Source organism: Indicator indicator, chromosome 5, assembly GCF_027791375.1.
Source record: "Indicator indicator isolate 239-I01 chromosome 5, UM_Iind_1.1, whole genome shotgun sequence".
NCBI lineage: Eukaryota > Metazoa > Chordata > Aves > Piciformes > Indicatoridae > Indicator > Indicator indicator.
In genome coordinates this window covers 35,560,971-35,584,451 of record NC_072014.1, presented here as the reverse complement: position 1 = coordinate 35,584,451, position 23,481 = coordinate 35,560,971, and the positions used below count along the sequence as shown (strand labels likewise).

The window sequence follows — 23,481 nt, the reverse complement described above, 5'->3', positions numbered from 1 at the left end:
GGCCAAATCTTTCTCAGCATAATCACTTGAAGCTTTATGCAGGACTGTAAGAGTTCACTTACAGAGAAGAGATCTCTCTGGGCTTAAGGAAGTTGGTAGAATTTTATGAGGAGAATATTTATGCAGTTTACTACTCCAGTGGGTTCAGTATTTTATTTTTAATGTGAAAAGAGTATTTTTGGATTATACTTTTGTTTGTTTGTTTTCCAGCTCTTGCCTCCAATTCCAGAGCCATGTACGAGCAGCAGGAGTGAAACAGGTGAGGGGAGCATGCTGGGGGAAAGAGCTGGCTTTTCAACAGGCTCATCATGAAGCATCACAAAGGGCGTTACTCCTGCTCTCTGTTTTCTTTCGGTTATGAAAGCCAGCCCCTGCTTGGCCTGTAGAGCAGCTCTCCCCAGCAACCCTTCTCTCAGCTCTGCTCTGTCCTATCCTGCTTGCTTCTTTTCAGTACTGGCTATTAACCTCCCTGAACACTACTCATCTAAAGCAGCTGCTCACTGGAAGAACCATTTGGCAATGGTTCTGCTCCCAGAAGGCTCTTGATAATAAAAACAATGGGGCCTCAGTTCAGTTATTGTAGATAGAGCCTGACTTGGACATTTTGTATTCAGCCTCCCTGAAGTTCAGTCTGTCTGTAAGTGAACACGGACTTTTGAACTGGGACTTCCCCCTGCCAAGTACCATTCTCAACACATCACTAGAGAGAAACCTAAACTCCTTGATTTCAACCAGGAGATGGAGGCAGAGCTGGAAAAAAACTCAAAACAGAATTGCAATTGTTAACAGTATAGATGACCAACTGGGACTTGTGCTCTCACGAAAACTTCCAAGAAGCTGGGCAACTCCAGAAACCTAATGCAGTAGTTTAGCGAAATTTGGGTAAAGAAGAGTAGCTTATGAAAAGCCCATGAACTAATGCATGACTGTTTTGCAGGCAGGTGGATTTTTTGACCATAGGTGGTTAATGTTCTCTTTGCATTTTGCTTCTTTTTCAGTCTTTATAATTTACTGCCTCCTCAGCTCTGTCTGCATAGCAGCACATGTGGTTGTTCCCCAGCCTGGTTCTGTCAAAATGATCTAGGTTAGCTTAAACACTTTTATTAGTCAGTTCTTAAACTCAACCAAAACATTTTGACAGAACTAGGTTAGGGAGTAGGTATGAATGCCATTGTGCTAGTAAAGCTGAAGGAGATCTTGCTAAAGGTGAGGGGAGGAGACCCTACAGTGATGATCAACTAAATGACAACCTCTTATCTTGACTGTACCCAAACAGTGCATCCGGCTACAGTTTGACTCCTATTTAGTGAAAAAATTAAATACATAGTTTTGACTCTGTGAAGCAGAAATAAATTCAGAAAGGAGGTAGCAATAATAATTAAAACACCCATTTGGTGAATTTATGGTAGTATAGATCAGATTAATTTAGATGTTTTAGGCTAATTCATTGTGGGCAAATGCCTTAATAACTCCAGCAGTAGGAACAAGAGTTTAAAAGGTGCCATCTACATATCATTCTTCCATCATCACAGGTATTGTCTACAGCTGAGGATTCTGTTTCTTAGAGAGAAATGTCTCCTATTTGCAGCATCAAAGTTATGAGCTGCAGGTATTTTGTACTTCCTCATTTTTAATTCTTTCAATGCATTTACATCAGGAAAAAAAAATACTTAATTAGAGCTACAGAAAGGTATCCCTGAAGAGCAGATTCCATTACAAGTGTCCTGTAAGAATGATTTGTACAGATTCCTTTTGCCACAGAATACCTTGGATTCAGACTTTGGCATGCTAAAACTGTGTGGGATACATCAGAGTTAGGGTGGATACTGTTTACATTTGACACAGTATCAGGGTAAATAGACCCCTAACATTCTGTGATTCTGTGTTTCTATGATAATAGCACTAATTTCTGTAGTACCTTGCCATGTAATTTAGCTATGACATGTGGACATACATGGAAAAAGAATAGAACCACATTTTCTGCTAATGGCTTTTTACATGACAGTGAAGTAATCAATTCTCCGTCAAAATAATGACCTGAAATAATTTCCAGTGGTGATTTTTGTATTACTGGGCTTTTATATTAAAATGTTACTCTGATGGCAAAGAAGTATCCCTGCACTTTGAGCAAGAACAGAGCATTAAGACCAAGGAAAGGTGGTGTAACTCTACTGGTGTCCCCAGCTGGTAAAAAACTAGGGTGAGGAGCTGTGTGCTAGATGGAGAGGACACAAGCTTCAACTTAATTTTCACATGTGGGTCATAGTTGCATGATTTTTTTTTGTACAGTTTGCATCTTTATTAATCTTTCTTGAAGCAAAAATCATTGAAGATGTGGATACTTTTCAAAGCATCTTGTGATATTTTGAATGTGTGACTTCAGTTTTGTGAGAAATAACGGGTCTGAAAACCAACTGGAAAACGTTGCTCTTGGTGTTCAGATGCTGAAAACAACAGCTAGTGTTGTCAGTCCCAAAGACTGTTAGTGGGGGACTCAAGATCAACATAATGTTAATGCAGAGCAACAGCACTGACTGCATTGTTCACAGAATGCTCTTTTTCCATCTTAATTTGTGGCAAACTTCAGTGACTTTGTCAGAGTTGAAAACTGGGAACAGTTATAATTTCTCTGAGTTCATTTTAATTTGTGTAAGTTTTAGAGAAAAAAGTATGATACAGACAAGTTTAAGGTATGAAGCAGATAAAGCAATTAAGTATCTGCTTGCTAATTTTAAGCTGCTGTGGTTAAAATTCTAAAAGCGTAATCACTTCTGAATAACTCTGGATCAATTATGCAAGGTTCATGAACACAGATTTTCTTTTACTTATGTGGATATTCCAAACAGGAAGCTGCACTATTGTTGTCATTTCATACAATGATTTCAGCTGCATGTCTGACAATCCTCACCAAGATTTAGAGAACCAAAAGGAGAATGACGAATCTAAATGTTAATGGCATTTCCAGATCAACTACCCTATTTTGTGAGGGGCTTAAATGTCCACAGTTTCTTGTCAGACTGCAGAGAGAAGATACTTAATTTACAGGACAGGAGCTCAGGTTTAGCTCAGTCAGGCATTTTTCAGTCACCTGTTCGAATTCTGTTTTATTCAGTGCCGAATGTATTTTTTTGTTCTAACACTGAATGGCAGTGCTCCTGATCTGCACTGGCATAGAAGAGAGGGCAATTAGCACTCCTCCCTTGCCCCAGCATCTTAATACTACTTCTGCTTTTCTGTTCTGCTTTTTGTTTGGTCTACCTCTCTGCCCGTGTTAAGTTGAAATAAAATTATAGGTAGTGTATGTCACTGCACATGCTTTCAGCACAGGCCATGTTTTTTCTAGTCCCTTTGAACACTTCAAAACTTTGGGAAACACAGAAATGGTATATTCCTCCTTTTGGTTCCTTTGCCTCATGTGCCAAGGACTAGTAAACTTTGAAGTAGTCTACAGATCAGGATACAAGTGACTAAGTAAATTAAGTGGTTTAAGATATGGACAAGTTTCATGGTAAGTGCTTGGAATTTTGACTCCTGATCTTGCGTGTGTTTTCTTTAGGCAACCCCCATGGCCAATACTGGGTCATCATGACTTTCCTCATACCTTTCTTTTTAGTCTTACGTCCATTTTCAGATGAGTAAGCGTGAAGAGCCCACAGGCTTCAAGGCCTAGGTATCACCAAGGATTTATACAATATGTTCATTTTTGCAAGTTACTATTAAGCACTGAATTGATACTTTTACAAAACTTCAACTGCAGATTCCATCTGTTCAGCAGCAAGTTCAGAAACTGTCACTGTTAGGTAGACTTAAGAGTTTTCCCTGTGCACAGTACTTTATATTATAATTAAACAGAAACCTACCTTGAAAAATGACATTCTGTGTCAGGAGAGTTGGCCAGTGAATTAATTATACACATAATATGGAATTCTATATTTGTATTAGTTATAAACTTACTATCATGGGGGAATGTTTCTTTTCAAGTAATTGATATATATTTTAATCCTCAGGGTTCAAAGTACAATCTCTTGCAGTAGCATTTCAGTTTCACAACTGATCTACAGAATTGTATTGCTTAGTGTGTTTTTAAATGCATTACTTCATGAAGTCTTGAATTACAGCATTGATGGTAAAGTAGATGTAGAAGAAATATGGCAGCTGAAGGGATCTATTTGTCTCAAAAGTCTGGAAACCACTGATATTGCATATATGCAGTGGGAATTGTTAGTGATTTCTCCCCTCCCTCCCCCCGAGTTTTAGAGCTTTGGGCATTACTTTTAGTGAGCATCAGAAAAGGCGTTTGGGGTCTCTGATTTTTCAACAAAGGAGTGAAATGATGAGAACAAAGCATTCATGTCCCTTCCAGAGAGGATCTGTCTGTTGTGTAACCTGACTTTGCATTTGCAGAGATGCGTCATTTTCCTTTGAAGGCAAACTTGTGTGGGGGTGTGTATGTAGATGCAGTTTCTGCATGCATCAACACATACACACAACTCACTTGTGCTGTCAAAGTGTGACCTCCATTCTCATCTGCCTGAAAATATTTTTCATTAAAGCTTTCTTATTTTATGACTTTAAAGATGTGATGACATTTTCCACTTGTCTTGGAACATGTTAGTTTTGAAGGAGTCTTACTGTTTCCTATTCTTACCATATAGCTGCTTAGATATATTTGTATAAGATTTCCTGTAAAAAGTAGGAGTGCCTGTACTGTATGGAGCCCTTACAGTGCCCCCAGCCCTTCTGAGAATCTTTAAGTGACATTGTCTTAGACTTTCCATGCATATGCTCTGTGGTGGGTCTACCCACCATATGTGTTTGCCATGAGGATTAACTGTGAACATGTGATTGTACACCTGGAAAACTTGAAAAAACATGGAAAGATCACAAAATACCAAAAATTTTTCTTACAAGAAAGAGAGGTATGCTATTAATGTGTAGGAACCTTACAGATACAAATTCCACCTCTTTCTGTGTTCTTCTATTATGTATAGAGCTGTGAATTTATTGTATAGTTGTGAAACATGCCACAGTTATTATTTCAGCTCCATATAATTGTCCTCCAAGGAAATACTTTTTACTGATCAGATCTTTTTTCTCTCTCCCCACCCTTTCTACTCTTTTTCTTTGTTCCTAATATACATGCTGGAATTGTTAGAACAAGTAGGCCAGCTGCTCTTAATTCTGGGGTGTTTGGAATTAAAGTTTCTGATAATTTTAGCTGTTGTTCAATACACCTGACCTTAAAAGCTAATCAGTATTTGACATTTTGAATATAAAGTCTTCATTCTGTTTACCCTTCCACTTAATTTGAAATGAATATTTTTCAGGTTGTATAATTTATTTTTTTCCCTGCAACATTGAGTGTCAAATATAAAATAGAATCCCTTCCTATTGGATCAGAAATTATTTACTGTAGTTTTTTTCCCCTACCTATCAGATTTGGAATATTTCTCTTACTGCTAGTCACATCATTTGTTAGCTGTTAATAAGATAATTCCCACTAGGAAAAGGAATTACCACTCCTTTATTGATGTTTCAGAGAGCTAAATCCACACCCAGTGCTGACCCTGAGGATTTGGTACAAACACATTTCATTGCAAATAAGGATGAAGACTGATCTTGAACATTGTTGATGATATCATGCTTGGGTTTCTGTGTAAATTTTAGCGATTTTTGGATGTTTTGTTAATAGATTGAGAAAGGACTTTAAAACTCAAATTATGCATAGGTATCAAGTGTGGTTTTGTGTTTGGATTTGCCAGTGTCAGTCTGTGCTACCTCCTGATAAAAATCCTTTTTCGTTTGCCCCTTTACCTACTTCATATCAATTACTATTTATTCTTAGATAGTATAAATATAATTCTAGTGTAAATGGTGTGGTTTAGTTTTTACATTTTGGCCCAAAGAATTTGAAAGCCTTTTCTTGTTTTTTGTTGGTTTGATTTTTTTTTTTTAAAAGGCTAAAAAAGTCCAACCCAGCTACAGTGAGAATGACCATTTTATTTTCACTTGGGGTTGTAAATCAATATCCATTTGCTATTCAGTTACTGCTTGCATTTCCCTAGGTAATAGTATAACACATGTAATGTCAATGCAGTTTGGCATTTGTCCTCATTAGTATGGCAAAGGACACTTTTTTGTAAGAGTAAGCAAGCATCATGCCATATTTCTGACATTTCCTGCTGAACAAAGAAGGAAAAAAGCGATCAGTTTGTGTACAAAAGACGTGCAGCACATCTGATGTGGTACCTCCAATGCTCTTATAAATGAAATAATTTGAAAGATTAGGTAATTAGTAAGTAAGTAATTAGTAAGTCCATCATATCCTATTGATTGCACTTGAAATGGGGAGTTAGGGGTGGCACAGTGTAGCTTTATGAGTTCTAATTAATTATTTATTATAAATACATCATAAATATATTCAATAATGTTAGGTGAATTATAGGTCAATAGCAATACAGCAAATAGTGCTTGTGTTTATATACACATCTGTTCTTCTGCATACTTCTCTATACATTTCTAATCTCGTGTATATACACACATATCTCAAAATCACAGAATGTTAGGAGTTAGAAGGGACCTCAAAAGATCATCCAGTCCAACCCCCCTGCCAGAGCAGGATCACCTATACCAGATCACACAGGAACACAACCAGGTGGGTTTGAATATCTCCAGAGAGGGAGGCCCTACAAACCCTCTGGGCAGTCTCTTCCAGTGTTCTGTCACCCTCACAGTGAAAAAATTTGTCCTCATGTTCACATAGAACTCCCTATGCCTCAACTTCCACCCACTGCCCCTTGTGCTGTCATTGGGCATCACCAAGCAGAGCCTGACTCCATCCTCTTGGCACTCACCCTTTACATCTTTATCAACATGAATGGTGTCACTCCTCAGGCTCCTCTTCTCCAAGCTAAAGAGCCCCAGCTCCCTCAGTCTCTTCTCATAAAGGAGATGTTTCACTGCCTTAATCATCTTTGTGGCTCTGCACTGGACTCTTTCAAGCAGTTCCCTGTCCCTGTTGAACTGAGGGGCCCAGAACTGGACACAATATTCCAGATGCAGGCTCCCCAGGGCAGAGTAGAGGGGGAGGAGAACATCTGTCTACCTACTAACCACAACCCTTCTAATATACCCCAGAATGGCATTGGCCTTCTTGGCCACAAGAGCACATTGCTGGCTCATGGTCAGCCCTCCATTCACTAGGACCCCCAGGTCCTTTTCCCTTCACTGCTCTCCAGCAGGTCAGTCCCCAAACTATACTGATACATGGAGTTGTTCTTTCCCAAGTGCAAGACTCTACACTTGTCCTTGTTGAATTTCATTAAATTTCTTCCTGACCAACTTTCCAGTCTGTATATATACATATATACAATTTCTTGCTTACCAGTTCAAATCAAAGCCACATACACATGAATTATACATTAGAATCCTGTTTTGTAATTGTTATTTACTATATCTGGTTTGGTTGTTTGGTCTTTGGCTGATCCTTAAACAGTTAACATAACCCTAAAATACACATGCCTCTTCCAGCTTGGTGAGAATGTTGTGGATACTTGAACTACCTAGTAAGGCAGGGTTAGGAAAGACATAGCAGTTGCACTTTGCTCTTTGTTCATGGGCTTGGTAGAAAGTCTTGTTTTCAAACTTTACTACATGGTGGTAGGAAATGAAAGCTGTCAAGCTGCCGTGTGGTAGGTTATGTGAGAGGTGTTGTTGGTTGCAGTTCCTTATTAAGTGGAGAAATGGCAGTCTCACTAGAGACTCACTTCCAAGGGTGACCAGACACCGTTTAAAATGATGGTTTATAGCTGTTTGATGCTAAATAAATGGGGAAAAGGGACACACAAGTGATGAGAGTATCAAGCAGATACTTTGTAGGAGTCCTAAGGTCACCTAAGATCATAGAATCAGTCAGGGTTGGAAGGCACCACAAGGATCATCTAGTTCTAATCCCCCTGCCATGGGCCAGGGACACCTCACACTAGATCAGGCTGGCCAGGGCCTCATCCAGCCTGACCTTAAACACCTCCAGGGATGGGGCCTCAACCACCTCCCTGGACAACCCATTCCAGGGTCTCACCACTCTCACAGTGAAGAACTTCTTCCTCATGTCCAGCCTGAATCTCCCCACTTCCAGCTTTATTCCATTCCCCCTAGTCCTATCACTACCTGATAGCCTAACTGTAGATTGTTCTCCAGAGTTCACAGCCTCTTGGTTCCTGGCATTTGTGCTCCTGCCCCAGCATTCGGCACACCCTCTCTTTGTTACCTCCTTCTTGAAGAAGTGTTCCATGCTGTGGAATTGCTTTGTCACAGAAGCTCAGCACCAAAGAGACAAGTTTAAACATTCATAAAATTATTTTTTAGCTCTATGTGTGTACTAATAATAAGACTGTCTCCTGCTTGAGTCAGACACTGGGCTGTTGGTTTGTTTTGTGGCAGTGAAGTGCAACTAAAACTCTTGTCCCTTTTGAAGTTTGCTGGCAAGAAAGACCCTCTGCCTTCCCAGGAATTCCCTCTAGACTGATTACATAAACTATTTATTACTTGGGAGAAAATGGGATACAGATTTGGACCTTTCTTTTTTTCTGTTTTAAAAAAAATAATGTTTGTATTAGAAACCTCTCTGTTACTATCTATATAAACAGATTCTTTCAAGGAAAGAGGACAGCCGATCCTTTCTGGTTAAGTGACATGCTCTGCAGAGGGGGCTTTTAGTGATTACAGAGCCAGTGTGCCCAGATGAGTAGAAGGCAGTGGAAAGCAAGTGGAGGTGGGGAGCAGGGTCATAGCAGGCTCTGATGGGCACTGGAGAGGACATGACCAGTCACCTGGACTGAAGAAGGGTCATTGCTGGGATCTGTGAGACAGATGGTGAGTTGTAGAGATGGGCAAAATTAATACTTAATTGCACAAACTCAGCTCAGTTTGGGCTAGCCATGACATTGTTCTTGCCAACACCATCTGTAGCTTCCAGCAATGCATCCCTACCTCCTCAGCCAAGGTGAGCAAGGCTCCGCAGAGAAGAGGTACAACACCATGAGACACTGGCTTCTCCAGGAAGTAACAAAGTGGCGTGAAAAGGGTGGTACCAGTAATGCCTAGTTCCTCTGGGAGTGGGGAAGAGGTTCAGCCTATGGCTGGCTCACAGAGGAAGTTGAGAGGGCAGAATATTGTAAATAAATCTGCAGCTTTTGGGGGCGGAAGAAGCAGCTTGTTTTGGGATCACACTAGAGTGAGCTACCTCTCCTCTGGAGAGGAAGATCACACACAGATTGTAATGATAATGTTTTATGTGCTGTGACTACTGGGGAGGAATACTGAACATGATTCTTCCTCCCATACTGCTGAATACTTTTTTTCTCAATACTGTATACTTCTGGTGAAATGAGGACATTTTCCTATCCCAGAAGTAGAAGTGAAAGGACTGTAATTAAAGGAGAAGGGCTGGAGGAGAGTTAGTAGAAATAGTACATGAAATCAGGGCAAAATTTTTAGGGTCATAATTAGGAAGATGCATTCTAGGAAAAGATTAGGAGCACAAATCAGCTGAAAGTTAGTTTTAGCTAAAAAATGGGCTAAAATATCTCTACCTAATAAGCTAAGCACTGAGGCATCTCCTGTGGGTTTTTTTTTTTAGTTTCTACAATAGATTCAGAAAAAGATCAAAGCCACAACATCATCATCAAAAAATTTTCCTTAAGACATGTGATTACTGCTGCTTTTGGTGAAATCCTTGAAAGCGGATACAGAACTGTTATCACATTTTTGAAGGCTCCTTAGCCTTCATTGGTGGGGGGGCAATGCATTTGGATAAAGTGGAGGAAAGCTGCCTGCTGACTTCTATTATTCCTTTCCAAGGACTATCGAAAGATCATCCTAGGAAAGCTTTCTTTTGGGAAACTGTCCCAGCATAAAATCTTGAATAAAATAAATCTTAAACAGGGAGATTGTAGCTGCTAGCATGCTGTGTAATGAGATGGCAGTCCATGGTAAGGACTTGGCTTTATGCACAGTGCTGTTTTATACATGGAGCCATCTAATAAGATATATGTGTCCTTTAATTAAGGTCTCATGTATGGTGTACTAGTAATGAGGGAATGTGATGAAAAGAAATGGAAAAGGAAAGAGCTTTATTTACCACATTGAGAAGCCTTTATCGTATGGAAATGATCAGAATTTAAATTTTTATCATCTGTCACAATTTGCTGCTGCTTTAATTAAAATAACACCAAGTATGTACACAGTGAGTCTGGCTAGATGTGCTTGGTGCTCCTAATGACTGTCAGATGGGAAGGCAAGGGGTACCAAGAGGGCAAGGCTGCGGGAAGATCCGGAGGGAGATGGTGCCAGATGGCCGGGCTTATTTTATTAATTTAGATCTCCATTATGGCTTCTCTTTTCTTCATTTCTCCAAAGGATGAGTTAGTTTAATGGGAATAATTTCACAGCCACAGTATGATGTGTTTAACTCTTTAGAGCCCATAGCACTGCAGCAAAGCATGTGTCAGCTGTCAGCCAGCGACCTTGGCCAGGCCCCAGCTCCAGCCCAGCAGCTTAGCCCAGAGCATCCCTCAGATCGTTTGTTGAATCTTTCTTAGCAGACACTTCCTACCGTGATGTCCTGGCTCATGGCATAACAGTGCAGCCAGCTGCTGCCTAAACTGGTTCCAGCTTCACTGCAGCAAAATAATCTCCAGTGCAGTACTTTGAGTTGCTTATCTCCTGAACAGGACTGCCTGTGCGGCTGGGCTTCACCACATGTTTTGGGCTGTTCTCATTAGTAGCAAGCAAGCAAGCTCACTTTTCTGCTTCCAGCTCTTGAGTCAGGACACTCAGAAAGCATTGCAAAGTACTGAGGAAAATGAATGGAAAAGATTTTTTTTCCTCTGGTTTTGTTTTCATGCCTCCTGTGCTCCCTTACTGAGGTGTCTGCTGCCTCCGCGTGGCTGTTGTGAAAAGCTGCACACCAGTGGAGGGAATGATTTCAGATATTATTAATATTTAGGGTCTTAGAGATATAAAAAAGGAATAATGACTTCTGCACAGTTTAGTGCAAGAAATTGCTGAGGCATTGACATTAACAGCAGGGTCTTTTTTGTAATTTCTTCCCTTTCTAGGTCTACTGTGGTGATAAAGCTTTGATTTTTCAGGTCTTCAGCATCATCAGTGGATTAATATTGGATTAATATTAGCAAAAAAATGAGCTTGCCTTCTGTAATTCAGAGAAAAAAAATGCCATCCAAACTTGTGAAGAATTTTTGGTTCCCGAGTCCTCTTTAAAAAGCCTGTTCATTAATTCACTTTATGAGTTGATTCCAAAAATCAATATGGTATTTAAGTAATTCTTGGATTCCAGTAAAATGGCTAGAATAATTTTGACCACTACTGTGTAGCCAGAACAAATGGCAAGATCCATTTTCATGTACTGTGGCTGTAGTTAAACATGCAGAAGAAAAGCCTGATTTCACACTAAAAATCTATGGTTTGTGCCATGATAAGGAGAAACCAAACTAGTTAGAAATGGTGTGCCATGCAGAGGATGAGACTTTGCACTGTAACACAGGAAATAAGGCATAACGCTTTCCTGACTCTGAATTAATAATTGGACTTTTGGACATCTGTGTTAATAATTTGCAAAATCTCTTGTACTGGGATTCATGTGTTTTTCCAAATTATGTGAATTTGTAATTGTTTGCAGGTCCAGCCCAGAGAATTTCATAGTTGTAGGAAAATTAGATTTTGTGAGCCTAAGGCTGACAGTACACCAACTTTTGATAGGAAAGTAATTTATGGTGTGACCTGCACTGGCTCTGCAACCTTCAGTTCTGTGCTAATGATAAAACAGGAGGAAGACAAGGACAAGAGGTGGGGGTGCTGGGAGCCGTCAGTTTTTGGAGGGCCTATGGGGTGATGATGAAATAAGTGACCTCATGTAGTCAAGCACTGGGAAGTGAAAAGCAAGAGAAGCAGAGTGTTGAGCTGGTGATTACTCCAGTGAGCACGTGTCCAACACACATTGCCTGTGACAAGCTGGAGCTAGACAGTGGCCTGTGCACAGCTGACATCATGTCAAGTCTGCACACCCCTTTGCTTTGCTCTCTTCATCTGCTCCTGGTGCACCGTTTAATGAGTGAGGAGCCTTCATGCTTTTGAGAGCATCACAAGCAGGTTTTCTTGCTGTGCTTACTGTCACAGGTGGGTAAAGTGAAAACAAAACTCATGTATGAGGGAAGCTCACACTCTCTATGATATTGTGGGAATGGACAGAAAAGCCTAGGTTGATGGAGCATGTCATTCTGCTTCGGATTACTCTGAGATCTTACACCTCTGCTGTATATTAAATAGTATGTAAAATGCATAATAAAATAATAGCTTAAAATATCTAGACTAATCAGAATTTCTCAGACTATCAAAATTAACTCCTTGGACATGGTAAAGTTATGGTTTTAAGAACCTTTAGAGACAGGAATTTGGCAAGGATCTTAAATTTCACGTGCTCTTAGCAAAGCTTATCCAAACTTTTGGAACTTTGTTGTCATCTCAGATATTTGGAAAGCTCCCTTGTTAGGCCAACAGCAAGGAAATATTCCAAGTCCTTCCTTAGTCCTTCCCTAGCACTCCAAAATTGCCTTGGTATTTTTCTGTCATTTTGTTAAATAATTTTACAAATGCTGTTTATCTTACCCTTACCCAGTGCTTGAGGCCTGTGTTCTCCTTGCTTCTATTTTACTCTCTTTCTCTCAGTGGTTTATGCCTCAATATTCAATATTGTACCGGGATGAGAGAAAATGAGCTCATGGCGGAGAGTGGATGAAGTAGACATTGAAAATAATATGACATTAAAAAAAAAGTATAAAAATCTATTTAGGGATGCAAGTACATTATACCAGTAATCTAATTCTCAGTATCTTCCTAAGCAGCTTTTAAAACAATTTTTTTTTATTTCTTTGGGTTTTGAATTGCTGCTAAACTAATGAAAATGGATGGAGCAGGTGATGAATCACTACAAAAGTGTTTACTATCAAGGGGGATTTTTGCCTGAGTGTTCTGATCAGTAATTATGTCCCAGTGGCACTGGCCCACTTAGACCTGCAGATAAATAAGAAATAAAAAATTTCTTACTATTTCCTTTGTTTGTGTTGATGTTGCAACAGCATAAATCAGTGCTTGTACTATGAGTAACAGATTAATCTATGCCAAAGCTCCATGATTAGATGGCAAGCAAGCATGCTAAGAGCTCACCTAAGTTTTTCTGCATAGCCCATCAGAGGATGTGCCTCAGTACCAGGACTCCCTTTAGGCACACTCTAGCAATGCAAGTTTTTGTGTCATTCTCCTACCCACCCAAAGACAAAATAGTAGAAAGAGGCCAGTGTCTCCAGATGACCTTTTGGAGTATGTGTGTTTAGTTCTTACTTGCCCTATGTAGACAGTCAGCTTTCTATTGAGGGAGCTTAGGGAGCCTGTGTTAGACACTCAAGCAATGTGGATATTTCTGTAGCTGTGAAATGAAAGCGCATGGAAAATTTGTTTTCTAAGGAAGAGCTAAACTTGACTTTGCACATCAGTATAAAAACTCTCACCAGTGTAGCTTGGACCAGACTTTACCTTAGAAGGTGGCAAAAAAACCCAAACCAAGCACAGAATTAGAACCAGTTTGAAATGGTTATTTCTCACACCAGAAATCAACAGAGGTCTGGTAAGTGGGATTCTACTCTCAAGTCTTTATCCTGCATGTGAGGACTTCATTGCTTACTGCAATAGACACTAGAATATTAGGCAGTCTGCAGTCAGCCCGGCAGGTATGTAACCTCTTGATCTGCAGGAGTTTGGGTCAATTCAAAATCTGTTGCTTGGAGCTGTTGTTAATTATGTTTGAAAAAGCAGTCACAGACAGCAGTATGAGCAAAACAAGCACTGGCTTTTGTGCAAGTCAACTCAGGAGAGCTTTTTCTTCAGTGGCACAAATAATTGCACAATAACTAGTATCATTTGTCATTTAATGTATGGGGCATGACATCTAGTGTCTGGTATTCTCTCTTTCAGGATGATTTTCTTTATAGTGTCTCCGTTCTAAGTGGAATCCTTTGCACTGCCTTGGCAGTAATCAAATTTATGCTGGGAAAGGTCCTTACGAGCAGAGCGCTGATAACGGATGGTGAGTGTCAAGTTGATTCTTCTGCATTTACAGATTCTTCCAGGGAATGCTGCAGACAGAGGATATGAGTAGCCCCCACAAGAGGGCAACTGTTGGGAGCACTGATGGAAGAAGACCACCAGGAAAGGCAAAAAGCCCCAAACCCTGAAGAGTCTGTGGTATCCCTAGCCTCTTGCATAGGTACCTCAGTTGAAATGTGTATGTCAGGTGGAAGTCATTTAGTGTGTGGATAGTAAGCAGAAATAGAGTTAAGAGCTAGAGCATGTAACGAGTCAGGTGTGTAGTAGAGGTTAGACTACAGAGGTTGGGAGGATATGACGCCAGTTAATACAGCTTTGGTTAAGTCACATCTTTCCTCACTTGCTGTGCCTGGTAAAACATTTCATCCCTACAATTAAAACACAGCAAGTCTGTTGCAGAAAACGCCTCCCTGCCTTGAGCAAATCGCAACCATCAATTCATCCCTATGGATATCATTTGCCAGTGTAGTGCTTTTCCTGCTGCTCAGTAGAGCTGGTGGAGCATCATGTGCATAAATCCAAATCTTCACCTGCTTACTGTCTTGCACTCCCCTGTCTCTGTCCAGGGCTTGCCACAAGGTGAGTCTTGTCCACTATATCCTTAGAAGATCTCACTGCCAATACTCTTGACGCAGGTGTGTAGTGCCTGACTGTTGCTGGTTTAAAGGCATGTTTGAGAAGTAGGTCTAGATATTCCTCTTAATGGCAAGGCTCGAGCTTGTGAAGCTTCAGAAAGCCATGGTCATCTGCTCTGCAAACAAGTGAAGCCTCAGTGACAGTGATGTCACAGCACCCTACAAATTTCATCCAGTTTTTATCTGCAAGGACCATTTGAAATGCTCTATAAACATAGACGGTGGGGTGTTAATGGTTCATGGATTGCAGAACATAAATTATTTCACTCCACTAAGGATTTCACTTTAAGGAAATTTAATTTTCAGCTGACTCCAGGGACACATACAATTACTTTATTTTAAGTAATCTAAACATACTCAAATTCTTTTTTCTGTGATGTGGGAGAACATATATTATGAGTGTTCATATTTTATGTTGCTCAGATAAATACGATTATTTATATTGTAAATACAAAATAAGTAAAAAAGAGAACAGCAGTGTGGGGCTTACAGCTAAGCTACCACCTGCCTGCATTCATGACTCTCTTCCAACAGACCATGCTGTTCAGTGATCCTGCTCTTTATTATGGACTCTGCCACCCTAGACTTAATGAAACAAAAAGACCTCCAACTTGCACAAAGGATTCTAGAAAAGATCCTGGGGCCTACAGCTCAGTGAGTCTGACTTCTCTTCCTGTCAGAGTGTAAGTGGGCTGTACCAGCAGGCAAATGATTTAGCCTCTTTCAAAAAAAGTGTAGCTTGTTTTTGAAACAGAGCAGGTTTTTCAGACAAAATATTAGCTGAAAAATTCATGAATAACTCATCTCTGAACTGGTCCTGTATGATAGGGAAATCTCTTCCCCCATAATTACATCCCTGTGCTAATTATATTGTTTCTGAGCTAGAGATTGCTCATTGTTTGATTAAAAGAATTAGGGAATAAAGTATACAGGTACCTCAGTCTGTTTTTTATCTCTGTTTTTGCCCTTTCAGAAATACTTTAGAAAATGTAGGTGGCTGATCTTACCATGCGTGGTTAAATATCTTCTTTCACAAGATATATTTACATATATACTTGATTTATTAACAATCAGGAGGAGACAATGTGATTCAGTAGCTGAGACAGATTTAGCACTCCCTTGCATATCTTTTTTTAGTGTTTTCTGTTTCCTGATAATTTACCTCCTGCAATCCCTGGCAGTAGACCAAGAGTTTTGAGTAACAAGAGCATACATTTTTCTTTCTGAAAAATGGGTTTATTTTTGAAACAGCAAGTTCTCTCTCACACATGTCAATGCTTATTTTTTGTTAAAAATAATAAATTTGTTTTAGATTAGTGCTTAACAACAATATCTCTTCAATTTGTTCATAGCAAAACTCATGGCCTTTTGGAAAATAAAATCAGCCATTTCCTATCTGGAATTTTGTAACATCTCAGAGGACAAATGCAGATATGTGATGGTCAGCTGATGTCAGCCAACTTCTCTATAGGTTTTTAGATACCTGGTTTTTTCCTATGCTAACCTTATGCACAGAACATAGTGTCAGGATTAATACCTGCAGCCTTTACACAATTTCCTGCCACACCAGCAAAAAAAGGTTGGGTGGAATGATAGTCAGGAAGAGAAAACAATTTCCTTTGTAAGCAGCTTTTAGATCATTTGGAACCATCAGCCAGTAATACCAGGAAAATGTATTATTCTTGTATGATTTCCCTAATGCATTCAGTGGTGTATGCAGCTCTAGGATATCTTATGAAGAGGTATATATGTTAATAAATACATGGAATGGGGCAGAAAACTTTAAGAGAAGGTCTTTGAAATCTTCCTGTGCAAAACCCATTTACTTTTTCATGAGCATCTTGGGTAATATTGGACTCCAGTTCATTCCTTTCCAGAGAAAGTGGGAGCCTCCAGTACCTTATGAAGTGGCCTTTGAAGTTCTAATGGGATATTTGTACATGCAACAACAGAACATAGATTATGAGGAGTTTCTTTGGGAGATAGCTGGGCTAGGGCAGTCATACTCAGGGCTGCAGTGAGCTGCTATTTACAGCTCAAAGATGCTTTGTTCATGACAATAAGCCACAAGAGAGAGAAGGATCTGACTGCAGCAGGTTCAGTATTTGAAAGAATATTGCTTTTTTTGGAAAATGATCAGGAGGTGAAAGCTGTATGAGGCAAACAGCAGCTAGAACTGGGATCTAAAACTCAGTAGAGGAGGAAAACAATCAGGACTGACCAAATTAAGTCACACAGGATAGAGAAATTAATGTGCAGTTATTTATAGTAGCCAGGACAAGTGACAGTTGTTAAACCCTTGTCAGACACCAACTACTCTGTGTTTGATTTGCTGAAACGAAGTGCAGCGAAGACCTCTGGCTAACTGTGGGTGAATGGCACTGCCTTTTCCTTAATGTGTGCAAGAGCACATAGGTGCCACTGTGTGCCCTCTCCCAAGGGTCTGTACTCCTTTCTGGTGTCACTGGTGTAGTAACACCTTGTCTCCCTGCAGGTTATCTCCTTGTAGGTGAGATGGCAAATTCCTTGTGATCTGGTTCTTTCTTCAATTACTGTTTTTCTTCCTCCCTTCTAGGTTTCAACTCTCTTGTAGGTGGAATAATGGGATTTTCCATCCTTCTTAGTGCAGAAGTTTTTAAACATAATTCTTCTGTCTGGTATCTGGATGGCAGTATAGGAGTTTTAATTGGACTTACAATATTTGCCTATGGAATCAAGTGAGTATCTCCTGCTAGCAGGTATTTCAGCCTGTACAGCAGATGGGCTGTCTGTTTAATGTAATAAGCCACAGCTCTTAAAGGATTATATAACTCCAGTAAAATCAGTCAATGGAATTTATTAGACTATATGCCAGTAGTGAAGCAGAGTGTGTGGAAAGGGAGAAAAGATTGTGTCTCTCACATCAGTCAGACTTAAAAAGAAACGTGAATGATTTTTAGAAGACTTTTTTGTAATAAAGGCCTTGACATATTTGAAACATTAACCATAAATCTTAGGTAAAAATAATTCTGTACTGCTATTATGAAACATTTCTAAGCACTTTTTTTTTTTTTTTTTAATCTAAAGGAAATGTAGGTTAAAGGTAAGGTGCCCAGTGAGTTCCATCCTAGTTTTACCCTATAGCAACTTCTTAACTGTGAGGGCCTAGCCATTTGTGTTTCAGATGTTGTTTCTGTTGAATTTTAAGATGCTTTCTTGATTCATGCCACCAGAAATAGAATAAAATAAAATGAAGTGCTTCATTGCAGCTTCATTGCTGCTATGATTTCCCTTGGCTGCATGAAACCTAAGAGGTTTGTCTTTTCTTCCTCTTTGTACCCTGAAAAAGGAGGAGATGCAGCATTTTAGTTAATTGGAATCATGCCTGCTGAGAAGCAGACCTTGGCCAGGCTGCAGTAAGCCATCATCTGGAAGCTGTGTGGTGTTTTTCTTAAATGTGGAAAATCAAATGAACATTGTAATAGGGAATACCATTCTTGGAAAAAATTACTGTAATCACTATTTCCATTGTAATATTAGCTGCTCTGGAAAACTATAGGGTTAAATCCATATCAAAGCATCTATTTAAATATACCAAAAGCATCAGAAACCTTCTGTACAGCCACTGAAAGTCATGCTGCATACCTGCCACCAGCTTGGTTGACAGTGCCCTCAACCATTGTGTCACCAGGATGTAGTGAAGGCTAAAACTAAATTCTGTTCTGGCAGCTACCAGCTTTTACAGATTGTGAAGCTGCTGCAGTTCTCTACTGTTATATACTTCCTTCCAGCAACAGCCTGATGTGAACCAGGCTATGACAGTGGTCCTCTGCCCATTACTCCCTGTGGCTTGTCCAGCCAGGAGAGGCTGCTGTTGTGTATTTCAGTTTCTCAATGCAGCCTCCCTGATCTAGGCTCCCTAAAGGAGAAGCCTCCCTCCACACTGCTCTACCCTACCTTTTGGGCACAATTATTTGTGAGGCAGAGTTAATTCCAATCAGGAGAAAGCAAGATAAGGCCGTTTCTAGATGTGACTTGGTTTTTATTTCTAAAATCAATCAATATCTGTAAGTAAACAGAAGATCCAGGGCTCTGCTATGTCTCTGCATCCACAGCGCTGTGTTCTCCTCTGCAGGTTGCTCATCGATATGGTCCCCCGTGTAAGGCAAACGCGCCACTATGAAATGTTTGAGTGAAGACCACAGCCTCTCCTCTGTCAGGAACGTAAAACTACAGCATCAGATGTTTTGGCAAGTGGTGCCAATGGTATTTTACTAAATATGCACTTTGTTTCCCGTGGTCTGTTTTTGTTGCAGTTTGTTTCAATGGGAAATCTCTCTGTAAAGCTGGCATATGTGCACACTGCTTGCAGTTCTGCCAAACAGCAGCATTTCTTTTTTTATTTCTTTTTTTTTTGCTATTGATTCCTGTGACGATAGAGAACATGCAGTTTGCAGTCTTAACCCAACTGCCATGTTGTATATTCCAGAGTGAAAGTGTTCTTAATGGTGTGATAAGCCTGTGGGTAAAGAAGTGCCATTTTCAGATCTTGGAGTTTTTTTGTCGTTTTTTTCTTTTCCCCTGCCCTGTATTTTCCCAAACACAAGCACACTCCTTGCTAACCTCTTCGGCTAATAGAGTATCCTATGTAGAGTCCAGACACCAAGAGCTATGTTCCTTAAAACACTTGGGTAGCTACTTCTTCCCCTCCGTTTAAACAGATGGGCAGAAAGAGCAGGTAGCAACCTTTCTGTCATCGGGGAGAGAGAGACTTCGTTTTGAACCTAAATTACCTGAAACCATACCTCTTCAATTTAAATTCTATTTTTTTCTTAACGAGACACTGTTCATAGCTTTGCATGGACCAAACAAGCACACATAGTATTACTGTACAGACCAAAGCCAAAAAGTGGTGCAAGGAAGAGGAGCTGCTCGAGGAATGGGATTCTCATCTTCTGTTGTACTGTATGCAGATGTACCAGCGTGTGTGACTGTGGTTGCTCTGTAGTGTGATGATGGCACAGCAGTGGCTCAATCTGGTGGTGAGATACAGATCTATTTATTAGATTTAGATTGTCATGTAAAGTGTTGCTCACTTTCCATCACACATCTTACATATTACTTAATAGCAGGTTAAATTATCAAAGGATTGTGCTGTATAATCAATAAATCCAGTATCTATTTTATACAGTATCTGTAAGTAACATTTGAAAACAATTTCCAGAATGTATCATAGAACAAAGTCTTCCTGTATAGCAGCCTATTAAACTCAATTCTCTGGCTATATCCATTTTCTCTTTATTTTATATGTTCCAGGTTGGTTTTCACAACACAGAACCAGTATTGTTGCTTCTGTGTATGACAGGTGGATAAAAAGTAGACAGCCCACTGTCGAGTTTGAAATAGGAGCATGGTAAGTAGCCAAGTAGCTAGAAATGGGCATACACAACAATGGACTATATAAAACTGGAGAAGACTTACAATTAGACTGTTCAGTGATTGATACACAGTGGGGACACTGATTTTTATTTATTTATTCATTTATTTTTAATGGTGCCTCATGATGCTAACTCTGTATTTCCCATCATATGTCACTTAGCAAGTTCTCAGTCAGATCCTTTAGTAAAAAAGTCAGCTTCAAATGATGTGTATAGGGAGGGGACCACCAAAGGCCTCACTGACCTGACAGTGCCCATACAAGGTGCACAGTATTGGAAAGATGACACAGGTCTGCCTGAAACAGAAAATTCCATCTGTTGTCAGGCGTCTTCAGGATCAGAATCACAGAACCAGAACATAGCTATATTAGACAGTTCATGGTTTTGTTAGTTTTATTAGTGCTGTTTACCCTCTTCAGGCACTCCAGGGGCTTTTGATGATTTTTCCAGTCCCATTGCTAATCATTAAAATGTTGTCTTGGTAAGTACCAAATGAGCTGCTCCACAGGGCCATGCACCCCACCAGCCTAGTTGTAGCAGAGCCTACTGCCAACTGCTTCAGAAGATAAGGAATAAGGTATAATGGATTGTGGCAATATACTTAACTCCTCCTGTAACCTTTGCAACACAGACATCCTTGACCACTGAAAGTATGTAGGGCATTCAAACCAACACCCAGCTCAAACATGAAATAATTCTGTTAAAATGCTGAGCGTAAATAGGAGCACAGGACTGTGCAGGTGTGTCCATGCATGAAGCAAGGTTAAACAGTAAGTGGCATCTTCCTGGAACTCCAGTATGTTCTTAGGGGGTGTTTGTAAGTGCAGGCTCCAGCAGTGTAGCCTTTGAAAAGGAGATGTGGGTAAGCAAGTTAATCATACTTTGTTATGTCAGATTAATTTAAACCAATTGCAGAAACTTTTCAGTTCCCACAGGGGCTTCAAAGCATTAGCAGGTAAATACAAGAGCGTAACTGAAATACTTGTGCTACCTAAAAGGAAAGAGACCAGGAAATAGTGATACTCAGTAATGACAGCCAATTCACGCCGGTGAAGCCAGCTAGCATCAGGGAGGCTTTGTATGGTAAGTGACAATGCAAAAGAAAATAACTGCTCCTCTGATTTACTGAGGCTCTGCTCCAGCCAGCCACCCCCAGAGGTAACAGTTTCCTGCATTAGTTTTGTTTATTAAATGTCTGTGCCAGGTATTTTGCTAGCTATGAGCTAACAAGTGTGCCTTCCTGCTCAGCTGAGGTAGACTTCTCAATAGCTGAAATAGCTGAAAAGCACTCAGACTAATCACCTGAAACTTGGCACTGGCCAATAGAATACTTTGCTTGGTGATCACAGGCCACAGAAACTTGTCAGTGCTGCCAACTCTTCTTTGTTGTGCACAGGACACAAGGAAGGAGCTTCAGTGTTCATACAAGGAGCAGCACTGGCCAGGAGAGAGACTGCAAATTGACACTTATTAAAGTCTGGCCAAACTCGGAATTGCAAATTAATCCCTGAAAGAGACTATGATCTGAGCAGATGCTTTGAATTTGGCCATGTTGTTCAGCAAAGAAGGAAGCTATCAGAAACTCCCACCCTAAGGATTACACTAGCTGCAGGCTTGAATCCCAAGCCATGCCCTGCATGCATCAGGTAGGCATGAGGTGTATTTTAGTAATGGAAAATTATAATGTTCCACTGAAAAAGAGATTTTTTTCAAATCCAGATTGTCATCAAGAAATCACTAGACCAACATCCCTTGCTAGAAGTGAAATGCAACTAAATCAGCAGCAGTATTTGAGCCATAAATAAGCATCATCTAACCACGGTGAAAAAATGGACCCTTGTAAGAAGTTCCTTGCTGAAAATGTTCCAGAAGTGGACCTGCCACAAAGGCACCAGGGAAGAAGCTACTCAGACATGAGCAGATTCAGCTCTAGGTATACCTGCATCTGGCAATGTACCACAGAGTTCTTCACTGCTAAGAACACCATTTGCATTGCTGCTAGTCCAGCTGCCTGGGGAAAAGTACAGACATTTCTGGCATTCTTTTTGTGTGGGCCAGGTCATGAAAATGCTGTGTCATGAGGCAAGTATTAAGGATTAATAATATACCAACCAGGAATGTGTGTTGGCAAAGCGTATTTGTATTCAAGAAACAGCTTCACTACCCCTTTTCTTTTGAAGTCTGAGGATCGTGATAGCAGCACACTGCCTCTGCAGCACCAGAAATTAGGAAACACTGAAGCTGCTTGAGCAGCGATTGTCCCTGGTGTGCATGGACTTGTGTCGATGCTTTACCCAGAGGCTGCATGTAAGAAAGCATTTTGCTGTGCTCGCAGCCCGTTATGTCTCGCTGCTCCTTCCCAGTTTGGTGCTAGCCTGTGTTAGGTGCACTGCCACTAAGTGGTGCTGTGACCAAGCAGATCACCGGGCCTGTGACTGTTTATCCAGGGCCAGTAACTAGGCAGGAGTAGCACACAAAAACACATTCCTGCGGCCTGGCATCTGGGTCCAGGTTGCGCAACTACAAAGCGTAATTAAATCAAGGAGCAGGCAACCCAGGGATACTTCCCTCTCCTCTTCCTCCCATGCTGCTGCTTTCTGTGATTTGAGCAGCACTGAATCTTCTTGAGCTTTATCTGTTGAGTGGCAGCCAGCAGGGCTGCTCCTGTGGCAGCCTCCAGGTCCAGCAGGGAGTGGAACAGGCAGCAACAAAACCACTTGGACATGAGGAAGCTGAAAGTCCATCTTACCCAAAGCCAGCACAGAAGGGCTGATCTTCTAAGTTAGCTTGGTAAGTAATGAGGAAATACCCCATTTTGTCAGCTAACCCTGGCATTCTTCTGAACTCACCTCTTAATGACACAGCCCTTACAGGATTGTCACCCCTCACCTCACCACAGACCAAGGAATGAAGGTGACATCTGTTCTAAAATGGCCAAGTGACAAGAAATACCACCTCCCCTTACTGGGGCAGATTCATCAAGCACAGTCCAAGCCTGCAGAGTGGCCTTGGGCAAATCATACCAGTTCTTCCCTAGTACAGAGGTGAGGAGGAAATTAAAGCTAAGAGGGGTCTATAGTAGATCAGCAGCTTTCACTTCCAAGACCTGCTGTACCAATTACTTACCCTGCAAGCAGTAGCTGTACCTGCTGAAACACCACAGGCTCACACCCTGGTGTTTGCTTTAGAAGTGGTATTACCACTTCAGCATTTTTGTCTGGTGATTTTTGGCTTTGAAGGTCCCCTCC

At 40.6% G+C, this 23,481-nt stretch overlaps 1 protein-coding gene across 1 annotated transcript in view; it reads left to right on the top strand.

Annotated features, from left to right (window-relative positions):
• TMEM163 (transmembrane protein 163) overlaps positions 1-18,991 on the top strand; it is a 92,182-nt gene extending 73,191 nt beyond the window's left edge. The window contains exons 6-8 of the mRNA XM_054381105.1: positions 14,050-14,161; positions 17,392-17,533; positions 18,931-18,991. Coding sequence (XP_054237080.1) covers positions 14,050-14,161; positions 17,392-17,533; positions 18,931-18,991 — 315 coding nt within the window. The remainder of the gene's footprint in view (positions 1-14,049; positions 14,162-17,391; positions 17,534-18,930) is intronic.
• Positions 18,992-23,481: the final 4,490 nt, after the last annotated feature.